The 11,133-nt window shown below is 35.1% G+C and overlaps 1 protein-coding gene, 1 long non-coding RNA gene and 2 other non-coding genes across 5 annotated transcripts; all 4 read left to right on the plus strand.

Annotated features, from left to right (window-relative positions):
- The first annotated feature begins 147 nt into the window (after window positions 1–147).
- LOC111475120 (protein POLLEN DEFECTIVE IN GUIDANCE 1-like) lies at window positions 148–7,568 on the plus strand. Of its 2 annotated transcripts, none has more exons than XM_023119808.1 (11): window positions 148–1,128; window positions 3,036–3,187; window positions 3,478–3,581; window positions 3,841–3,944; window positions 4,723–4,796; window positions 5,190–5,340; window positions 5,424–5,591; window positions 5,839–5,936; window positions 6,032–6,154; window positions 6,267–6,335; window positions 6,992–7,568. In XM_023119808.1, exons 1-11 carry the CDS (start codon window positions 447–449, stop codon window positions 7,196–7,198), a joined length of 1,932 nt encoding a protein of 643 aa, XP_022975576.1. In that variant the 5' UTR covers window positions 148–446; the 3' UTR covers window positions 7,199–7,568. The 2 variants fall into 2 exon arrangements, with proteins under 2 accessions (XP_022975576.1, XP_022975579.1); XM_023119811.1 differs by having other exon boundaries at window positions 3,856–3,944.
- Window positions 7,569–8,447: 879 nt separating this feature from the next.
- LOC111475170 lies at window positions 8,448–10,411 on the plus strand. Its single transcript, XR_002716374.1, has 2 exons — window positions 8,448–8,565; window positions 10,078–10,411. It is a non-coding gene; the product is annotated as an uncharacterized LOC111475170 (long non-coding RNA).
- LOC111477338 lies at window positions 8,790–8,875 on the plus strand. The gene has a single exon (XR_002717258.1). It is a non-coding gene; the product is annotated as a small nucleolar RNA Z159/U59 (small nucleolar RNA).
- Window positions 9,138–9,222, plus strand: LOC111477339. The gene has a single exon (XR_002717259.1). It is a non-coding gene; the product is annotated as a small nucleolar RNA Z159/U59 (small nucleolar RNA).
- Window positions 10,412–11,133: the final 722 nt, after the last annotated feature.

Raw genomic sequence — 11,133 nt, forward strand, 5'->3', positions numbered from 1 at the left:
ATTTAATTTTCAGATAATTAATTAGGTTTTTTTTTAATTAGAAAATCAAAAGTTAGTTGCGTTTTTTTGTTCTTCTTTTTAAATATAGATTGATTTTTTTTTAACCTTTTATTTATTATATAATTATATATAATGCAAAACTACAGACTTGAGTACGGATTCTCTTGCTTCAGCTTCCTATTTTTCTTGTAATTTTTCATCATCGATTCGGGTGGGGAATGTTGTTCATCATTCTCCATCGTTCTCCATTGCCTGAAATTCATCTCTTTAGCTCTTCATTGATGATTCTTGAATCCGGAAGGAAGTTCGTCCCTGTTCTGGATTCAAATTTCTAGATTTCCAATCCACAATCCATTTCCAAGATCGAAATAATCGCTCATTCTCTCTGGAATGCATTGACATTAATCTAGAATTACATCTTGATTTTCGATTTTTTTTGGTCAGTCATGGACTTGAGATCCGGCGGTAGAAAGTTGTCTTTCGATGTGCTTCGCGGAAGCGGTTCTTATGAAGAAGACAGATCCTTAATTTGTGGCTCAAACTCGGATCCAATTTCAAATGGCGTTGAAGAATCCGTAACGCCGAATTCGATAGAGAAGCCGAATCGGAAAAAGAAGCGGCATCGTGGCTCAAAGAAGAATAAGGTGTCGACGGCACCTACGGATTGCTATATTCCGGAGGATCCGATTGCTGAAAAATGCATGATCTCTAATTATGTTGTCGACAAGCCTGAAGACTTTGGGCGACTGTCCGTGAATAGAGACGATATTTGTACAAATCGATTGGAACTGCAATTGAGTTACCGTGGCTGTTCTACTGAGACTGTGGTTTATGAGGAGTTGCCTGTTCCCGAGGAGAGGCGAGGAAGCATATCGATATTGGCGCAGGGAACAGAGGCGGACTGTCAAAATGTGCGCAATGATCGGTATAATTTCAGTGAGTTGAGGCAAAGAACTGTGAATGGAGATGATGTATCATCAAGGTTTGGCGATGATAAGAACGTGGAAACTTGCGTGGAAGCAAACTCTGGATTGAAGCAAAAAATTGAGCCAAATAGAAATGCGTTGCCAAGATTGGAGACTTCAGGGTCCTTGGACTGGAAGCGGCTCATGGCTGAGGATCCTAATTGTAAGTGAACTTTCTTGTTAATTATGGTTTTTCTTGAATTCTCTTACCATTTTTTGCTTTCGATTTAGGAAAAGATTTGACTGGAAATTTTAGTCTGCATGGATGAGGACTATCTCACGTTTGCATTAAAACTAAATCAATCAAGCACTACAGAAAATTACTCTGCTTCTGTTTTTATGCTTTTGGAGAACCAAAAAATTGTTTTAGAACATAATTCTGAGTCTATGCTAACCCTTTAGGCCAGAGTTTATCAAAATAGCATTCAATTATTGCAAATTGGAAATTCAGTTATTCCAATTCTTTCTGGTATGATATAATTTCCTGGAAGAAGGAACGTATCTCTTCCAATTCTTATGTAAGTTGTTTAAAATGAGCATGCTAGTTAATCATTGTTACATCATTACCACCAGGATATCGACTGTCTCTTTTTTCTTTTATCATTTTTTGTAATAATATCAGACTACTAAACAAGGAAATAAGAGTTGTATAGCATGTTCAGAAGGTGTCACGGTAAATTGGATACGAATGAAAGTTCTTCGTAAAGGAGATGAGAATTAAGGAAGGTTGAGATTTTGTGCAGTTTGCTTTATCCTAGTAATGATTACTTGTTAGGATGATATGTTTTTGGATTTGGTACAAGCCCCCCATTGAACCTAGAATTCTATAGGCAAAGAAAAGTGGAGAATGGAACCTATTGGGATCAAAGGACTTTCACTAAAAAGAGGATGTTTCACGAAGATATTTGTCCTAGATAACGTGGAGGGGACAATTATGTAGTTCTTGTGGAAATGGAGTTGGGAAGATAAGAGTTTGTAGCACTTCATCTGACATTTTGATGTGAACTCATTTAGAAAGAAGAATTAGTTGGTTTTATCATTTGCTCATCCCTTGTTGATGCAGATGAGATTACATAGGAGTGTTCTTTTGCTCTGAGATAATATTTATAAAATGTGTGGGAAGAGTCCATGGTGGTGATGTGGCTTTGATCCTATAATGATTGGTACTTTTTTTGGAAAAAGAAAAACTCACCTTTAACAAAATTTCACTTTTTTTCCCCTCTTGTTTATTCTTGAAATGCACATGAAGGTAACTGTTGAGGTTACCCTTTTATAATCTCTGGGATTGTGGTCATCCTTTCCAATCCTTCAGTAGGAGAAGAGTTTTTTTAGTTGCTTTATGATAACACAAGTAAATAAATGAAATAAAAAAGAGGGAGGCAAAGGAACTTTTTGATTTTGTGTTCGACTTTGTTCATATTGTATTTAACATTTTGTTTAATGAAGAACTTGTTTTTTGTTTAAAGCTTTGGTGTTCTTTTTTTTTTTTTTTTTTTTTTTTTTTTTTTTTTTTTTTTTTTTTTTTCTAGTTTAACATGTGGAGATTAAATTTTGAATCTCTGACCTTTTGGTTGAAGATATAATGCCTTCAATTGAGCTATGCTAACTTAGTTGATATATAATATTTTGCCATATAAGCAATAAAAATCTTACATTATTTTTCTAATGCCACATTAATATTATAGAATAATTATGAAAATGTCTAGTCAGTTTTTTATGACTATATCGAACAGGAATGATAGGAACTGGGACCATTCAGACCTATTTCTAAAAACTTGGGGTTTAAATTCTATGATTTTAAAACTTAGTGGAAAAACTTAGGGATTAAAAGCGAAATTTGGCCAGAATTTTGATAAATTCAATACAAGAAATGTTATTATCATTCCACAATTTGTTATTATGATGATCGATTTTCGTCTTAGTTTCTCTTATTCGTGTTCACATTAAGTAAATGGGGTTAAGTTAGATGCAAGCAGAATCTAGTTAGAAGTCGTGCTGTTCTGGTTCCTATGTGGCTAAATTTATTTCATCTGTTCTGTTTTCTTAGTATGACTGATTTTTTTTCTTCAGATATGTTTTCTGCAGATAAGTCACCATTTAAATGCTACATGGAGGAAATGTTTAGTGGAAATTCATTGCGGATCACTACCACTTTTGGCAATGAGAAAGAACGAGAAAGAGTTTATGATTCTATCTTCCGCTTACCATGGAGATGTGAATTGGTAACCTTGGCTCTCCTTACAATAACCAATTAGAAAGCTGCTAACTTTTTAGTACATGAGCGTAGTCTTAGTTCTATTGAGACTTTGTGCATTGTTTTGTAACCGTGACTTGGCTTATACTCTATTGATAGATAGATTTAAGCTTACTCCTATTTATAAAATAATGATAAAAAAATATGCCTCCATCCATTTCTTTAGGGCTCTGGGGCAGGGGGTTGTTTGAGTACAAGAGCTTTTAGTTTTGACAATTATTTTCGCAAGATTAACTCCTAAATTTGAACTTGTTGCAGCTCATAGACGTCGGCTTCTTTGTCTGCCTTGATTCATTTCTTTCATTGTTAACCGTTATGCCAACACGGATTTTGATAACTCTTTGGAGGCTTTTTATTACAAGGTTAGTTATCAGCTTCAACATCCTTTTCTTGATGAAGTTGATATGAAACTGCAGATTATGCATGTGCCTTTGAAGTGCCAAGTCATTCAGGAATCTAGCCTTTAAGTGCAACTATGTACTAGTAGATATTCTCAAATTTATCTTATGATATTTGTGCATCATGTTCCTGAACAAGATACTTTGATTAGTTTGCTGCCTCTGTAATTTATTTTAACATAATTTTAACATAAGGTAATTAATGATATTTAAAAATTGACAGTCACTTTCATGACAGGAAGTTCGAAAGACCTTCTTCAGCAGAGTTGTCTGATTTAGGCTGTTTTTTAATAATGGCATGCGGAGTTTCTCTCTTAGAATTGACAGGTATGGGATATGTCTTCAGATTCCAGTTGTCTTAGACTTGTGGATTGAGTACCTGAGGAAATGTAAGCGTAGACTCGGTGCACAAACTTTTAATATATGCCATTTTAAGAAAAATAATTAGTATGTTAGTGATTGGGAAACAAAACATGGAACAAGTTCAGACGTACAGAGTAGATTCAATTGATTTAAATATGCTTTTAGATTTGAATATGTTTAATGCGCATCAGTGCTTTCAAATGTTATAAAATTGTGTTGTGTTTATAAAGTTATACTACATGTATGTATGCGAATCCCAACTTTTAGTTTATTTCAATTTTGAATATCAAAAAAAATATATATTTGGTCCTTCTCGAAATATGGCTGTAATTTTTTGTTGCCAACACTCTAAGCAGAAGCCTTGTGCTTCAGTGTGAAGCCTCTTTCAACTTCATCCTTACCTCTTTGTTTCTGCTGAGACCAAGTGACAGAGAATTTCCTCTGAAACTTCTTACCTTTTTTGTATGTTGCTGTGTAGAAATTTTTAGTTTTTTCTTTCCCATCTAAGGTGTTTAAGTGCGCATTGTCTGTTTTTTCTTAAAACTATTTTTGCATCAGCCTTCAATGACAATCACTTCAATTTTCATTTTTGGCCTGTGATGGTTGTGTCCCACATGGTTTTCTTTGCAAGAAATTGAGTATAATTCTGTTCCGCAATTTTGAAGAAGTCTTATCTGTACCCAATATAATTTATACATTTTTAAGTTGCTAATTTTTATTTTATATTGTAAAACCTTTTCAGATATCAGCTTAATTTATCACATGATCCGTGGTCAAGGAACAATTAAACTATATGTCGTTTACAATGTATTGGAGGTTAGTTGAGAATCAGGTGTAGAATAATCATACTTTTAATCTAGTGCTTTATCAATTTGATAGATTTTCAAATGCATTGATCTTTAATTTATGGAATTGTTTTCATTATGTTCTTCTCGATATTTGGAGACAAATCCAAATTTTTGAGGGAAACAAATATATTTCTCCATAGACAAAGAACAGTCTGAGGGACGGGGGTAGAGAGTTTAAGTTTAATGTTTTTGCAAAAAGGTTTAATTATTTTGTAATTTAATCTATATTTGTCGAACTTTTTGTTATTTTGCATCTCTAGGAGAATTTCTTGTAGTATTGTGTTCCTGTTCATTATTGATTAATGTAAAGGTTTTATTGTTTCAGAATAATAATATTTGAAATCCTTGTTCCCTGTTTCAGATATTTGATAAACTATTTCAAAGTTTTGGTGGAGACGTGCTGCAAACTTTGTTTAATTCTGCAGAGGGACTAGCAAATTGTCCATCTGAAAACGTGGGCTTCTGGATTGGAAGATTCATTTCTGATCAAATTTTGGCTGTGGCTGCCTCAAATATCCTTCTCTTTGAATTCTATAATCTTTCTCATTTAGTTATAGATATTGTGATTCTCCTTTGGCTCCTTGACTATCCATACTTATTCATTCTTTTATCCTATTAGCTCAGGCAATTACCCTATCAACCTGCATTGTGGCACATAACAACGCCTTGCTCGCTTTGCTGGTGTCTAATAACTTTGCAGAGATTAAAAGCAATGTGTTTAAGCGTTACAGCAAAGACAATATCCACAGCTTGGTTTATTTTGGTATGTCAGCTTCTTTTGTTGCATAATCACAATTAGGAGTCTTAAAGTAAATGAAAAGCTTCGACAAAATCGTACCAAATAAGAGTTCCATAAGTAATAGAAATAGAATAGAAGCATAACATTTGCATCCTAAACTGCACTATTGAAGATTCCTGTTATTGATTGTGATGGATTCAATTGAAATAAGCTCCTGTTATTGATTGTGATGGATTCAATTGAAATAAGCTCCTGTATTTGATTTTGATAGATTCAATTGAAAGATTCCACATTTTGGCATTTCTCTTGTTTGTTTTGGCTCAAAACATTTTGGAGGCGGAGGGTCCCTGGTTCTGGAATTTTCTCTATGTAAGTTCTCTCATGACCATCTTTACTTGTAACATTTCTTTACAAAATTGATCTGTATAATTACTTTTCCAGTTATTTTTGTTTGGTGGCTGCAGAACGCCCTAATGGTTTTCATCTGTGAAATGCTCATTGATATCATAAAACACTCATTCTTAGCTAAATTCAACGGCATAAAGCCTATTGCATACGCAGAGTTTCTTGAAGACCTTTGCAAACAGGTTACTTTCTCATTTTTTTTTACCTTTATTCGTTAATACATCCGCCAATTTGATCTCATACATGCATAATCTAACCTTTTTTTTTTTTAATTGTTGTTACATCCATTCTTAGGCTCTAAATATGCAAAGTGAAGATGCAAAGAAAAATTTGACATTTATTCCGGTTGCGCCAGCATGTGTGGTATGGATGCTTGTTCTATAATTTAGATATCTTTCTTTGAATGGAAAAATGACTTAATTCATGATTGAAAAGTTGCAATAGTAAAAGAATTTTTTTTACTATAAAAATATAGCGTAAGAAACCCCCAAGTATGAGCTCATCCGGCCCGCCCCTGACCTGCTGGGTTGGGTGGCCGGGTTAGCACCCCTCGTCGCCTCTGTACCCGAAACAGATGCGCTGCGCTAACCAGTGTGTAATCTTCTTTCCCCTACCCCTCTTCTGGTTATGCCATTACCAATCACGGGTAACCTTCGGGCTGGCTGTCTCTGACCTAATTAGAACCATTATCCTTATGACCAAACAAGGTCCAGCTTACTTCTCGAGCGAGAGTTCCATGATCCCGACCAGAAACTTGATAAATCTTGATAGCTTATGTAGGACATGTGCTTCTTGGATTGTCTTGCCTCGTGATATGATCATTAAGTCTTTAGGTTTAAAACATGAGTTTAAATTTCTTTATGCATCAAGTATTGCTATCATGTATGAACCAAAGATTCAGGAAGATTTATCCAATTCCACTTGAATAGCCTGAAATGGACCTATACTTGTGGAGTATGATATATTTGGAAGTTCAGTAAAAAAATTTGGATGCATGAAGTGTTGCGCATTCGATATAGGTCATTCGCGTGCTGACACCGGTATATGCTGCCCTTTTTCCTTACAATCCTCTCCCATGGAGGTTTCTTTCGGTTCCGCTCCTCTTCGGTGTGACCTATGTGATGCTCATAAGCCTCAAGCTTTTGGTTGACGTAAGTCTGCAGAAGTATGCAACTTGGTATATCGACCGATGCCGAAAGAGGAAGCACCATCTGCATGCCGACTAATATGAAGGATTTATATTAAACTTGCACATATTATGATCGAGTGACATTGCTACTTCAAGTGGTCGCCATGACATGCACAATGTGTAGAGGACAACTCACCTTGCTCATGCTATGCGTCGAAGCAGCAACCTTGAAAGCGTTTTTGCCACAGGTTTTTTTTGCAGTATTGTTATATTTTTTGGTTTCAAAATTAAAATTGTGAATATAAAGGGAAAAAGAAAAATGAACTTTTGCATCGATTGCAATTTACTACCATCTTATAGGAAAAGGTTGTGGCTTATGGAGTTGGCAATCGCAATCTAATATTGTCCACACAAGAAATTGTATCACTGAATAAAAATAATAATATTAGAAAATATTTTGCAATATATTTCCCAATAAGTATTTTTTAGGAGAAATTCTATCATTTTTTAAATTTTGATGATCGAATGTTTTATATCGATGTATTTGAGTTGCATGAACTTTTGCTTGAAGTTCAAAATTTTAGAGAAGTCATATCCCCTACCAATAATTATATACTGTAAGCTGTTGTTACTTTTTTGTTTGCATATATAACGTCTCTTTCAAAATCTCTCTCTACCCTCGTTTTTTAAAACCTTCTTCTTAAACCGAGGTCGAAGACTCGAGCATACGTCGCTTGGCCGTAGGCAACATAAGAACGAATTGACTTATCTCACTTGTCGTTGGAAAGTGAGTGTCGCATAATCGCAAGCAAATATTGTAATGACAAGTGAGTCTTTAAATTTTCAACTTTATAAAATTGTGGTGATGCTATAAGATAGATTATTTTTCTTTTGAGAATAAACGATGATGTAAGATTAAAATGAATTAAATATTAGAGAACTACATCCACTTAGACATGGCTAAAGGCTAAATTACGTAGACTTATCTATTGTAATGACTCAAGTCTATTGCTCTTCCAATCTCGCCACTAGCAAATATTGTCTCTTTTTCTCTTGAAGCAAAATTTCCTCCGATAAGTTTTCAGCTCTACGTTTTTAATTGCTAGAATGTTCTTCGACGAACTTCGTCATCGACTCCTTTACGGAAGTTTTTATATATTTTTTATTTTTATTTTTTCATCAATTTTTAGCTATACGCCAATTTCCCTATTACTCACCACATTTTTGACTAAACTTTCTGGCCCAAATTCAAAGGTCCAACAACTATTTGGGCCAAATTGCGAGATCGAAGCCCATTTAGAGTCCGCCAGTAAATGATGGGCCTTGCAATAAACCCCAATTCGACTGCTAGGGTTTTTGCGGCTCCACCGTTTTACTGCTTTGCCTCTATAAATTTCCCTGAAATTGCCGCTTGTATTCAATCAAAGCGAAAGAAAAATCAGATCTGAAGCTTCTGCTACTGTGGTACCGTCATCCACCTCCATGTTTATAGTCCGTTGTACAATTTGATTGGTAGATGTTTTAGGTTCATCTTTTCGTTTATTTGAATCCAAGAATTTGGTTTCTGTGATCATTGATTTCTCATTGTTCTTCAGTTTTCTGCTCAAATTTGGGGTTTCGAATTTGTATTTTTCGAATATTATTCGTTTTTTTTTATGGTTTTGTTTGTCGCAAACGGTTGTTAGGTCGCCTCTAAGGATGATCATAAAAATTAACTTTCGTTCTTCCGAGATTCTCCATGCGGAAACGATTTGGAGACCTGAACTGAAGAGGCTATAACTACAGTGCCTTCTGTTTTTGTTACTTCTTGATTTTGAAAAGTTTTGGTTGCTTTGGTTTTTGATCTTGACTACTAGGTACTAGGGCTATGGTTTTCTCTTTCCATCTCATTTTTAACTTTGACCTTTCAAATTTACCAACTCGTCATGATACAGATTTTCTGTATTAGTTCATCGAATTTTTATGTTCCTAGTAAATTTACGATCTCTTTCTTGTTCTTTAGTTTTTCATGATTGGTGGATATGTTAGATGTTATTGGCCCTAATGATGACCATAATTGAAACTTTCGTTCTCCTGAGGCAATCAATGCTGAAAAACATTGGAGACCTGAACTGAAGGGTTAAGATTAATTTCATCATGTACACTCTTGAAGAATGTTTTTGTCTCTATTTTTTATTATCTTCTTGGGCATCTTCTTTACAACGCTAGCCACTCACAATTTCAATAGAATTTGAGTCCAGCATTTCCAAAACCATAATAGGTTTTCACTTTTCAGGCGTCATATTTTGAAGGAAATTTTGGGAATAAAGAAATTGATTCGAACACTTGTTTGGCTTGATACATGACTTCCCTCTTATGCCCGTTGTAATTTGATAATAGAAAGTCTTGGACCCGTTAGTGATACACACGGGTCACATCCATTGTCGATGTTGAGATACGTTTGGACATTGGAAGGATGTATGGAATTGATTCGAATAAGTTATTTCATTCATAGCAAAGAATAATCAACTAATGAAACATCAAAAGATTGGCCCAAAATGTGCTTATCTCAATGCCTTTGTTGGGGCATTGAGATGTTTGAAGGTTTGATCAAGCTTTTTGGACAATGTCAGGGCTTTTGACCTGTAGTGGAATATGATCTTGGGTTATGTCCGAGAGATGTGGGCAATGGATTTTCTTAGCATCAATCCTTCGACTCCTAGGAGGGGGGCGTTAGGTGATGTGACTTTGTATTTAGGTTCCCTCCTAACGTAGAGTTTTTCTACTCAGTTATAGTTGGATAGTCTGATTCTTTTATCATTCTCCTGGTTCTTTCTTAACTCCTTGATCTGTAAATTGGTTGCTGGTTGGTCTAATTGGGTCTTTGTTGATCTGTAAATTGGTTGCTGGTTGATCTAATTGGGTCTTTCTTGAACTTGTTGATCTGTAAATTGGTTGCTGGTTGATCTAATTGGATCCAAGACTGCTATTGCGCAGCTGGGGAGGACAGAAGGATCAATGAAGTCACAACAGTTTTATCTTCGACAGGACTTGCCCCTTGTCTTGAATTTGTACGTTGCCTTCTCAAAGACTCCTCGCCAGATCAGTGAGTGGTCATAATGATGATTTTTTGTGTAGATGCTATGTAACACCTAAAGGATTTGGCAGACTAGAGATGAAATTTTGATATGTAATGAAAGGTGGTTTCCAATACGATCATCAATTATTGTTTTGTCATAATAGTGATATATATAAATCCAGTAGTAGATATCTTGAAAATAACTGGTAAGGTCATCTCTTATAATCTAATTGCCCAGTATTGCAATCCAAATGTTGTCTCATGTAATACATTTTATGGTTGGTTGCACAAGTAACAAGGCCAGTATAACGAGCCTGCTATTTCATGAGATTCCTAACTTTGAGAACCTAAACATGGCTTACTCCCCACTTGAACTAGCTCCCTAATTGTGGGTATCTGATGATGACCAACCAAATTGTCTCAAATTTGTATCTACTGAACCTTCATCATGGACCATATTTCTTAGTTTAAAACATCTTCAAGGTGTTTTTTTTTAATCTGTAACACAACTTCATTTCTTTTTTAAAGGAAAAGGAATAAACAAATTGAAAGTCCCCTTCATGTTCGAAACGTGGTGTTTCAGATCTTTGTTGTTCTTTCTCCCTTTGGAGAAAGCAGGGAAAAGGGAGAAACAACAGGAAGATAAAGAAGAAAAAATGCCTCCTGTTGAGTTGAATCATTCCACATTTGTCAATTTGTTATGTTATGTTTCCTCTCCTTTCATCTGTTTCAGATCTTTCTACCCAAAGAGTGGTGTAACTTCTCTGTTTCCACCCATAATTGTCGTCAATGAAGGTCCCTCTATCCTCTTGAGGCATTATTTTTCTCTAACCGGTTGAACCAATTGAGAAGCATATCTGCCCATTTAGGCCAATGTTCATCTAGAAAGGTTCATTTAACTTATATAGGACCTTGGGCAAGAAATCCTCATTTATATCTACTACATTTAGGTCCGTGTTCATCTAGAAATGTTC

Source organism: Cucurbita maxima, unplaced genomic scaffold (assembly GCF_002738345.1).
Source record: "Cucurbita maxima cultivar Rimu unplaced genomic scaffold, Cmax_1.0 Cma_Scf00003, whole genome shotgun sequence".
Classification (NCBI taxonomy): domain Eukaryota; kingdom Viridiplantae; phylum Streptophyta; class Magnoliopsida; order Cucurbitales; family Cucurbitaceae; genus Cucurbita; species Cucurbita maxima.

Coding starts and splice junctions, on each gene's coding strand:
- LOC111475120 (XM_023119808.1), top strand. CDS start 447: ATGGACTTGAGATCCGGCGGTAGAAAGTTGTCTTTCGATGTGCTTCGC. Junction 1,129..3,035: donor CATGGCTGAGGATCCTAATT/GTAAGTGAACTT, acceptor TTTTTTCTTCAG/ATATGTTTTCTGCAGATAAG. Junction 3,945..4,722: donor TTCTCTCTTAGAATTGACAG/GTATGGGATATG, acceptor AAACCTTTTCAG/ATATCAGCTTAATTTATCAC.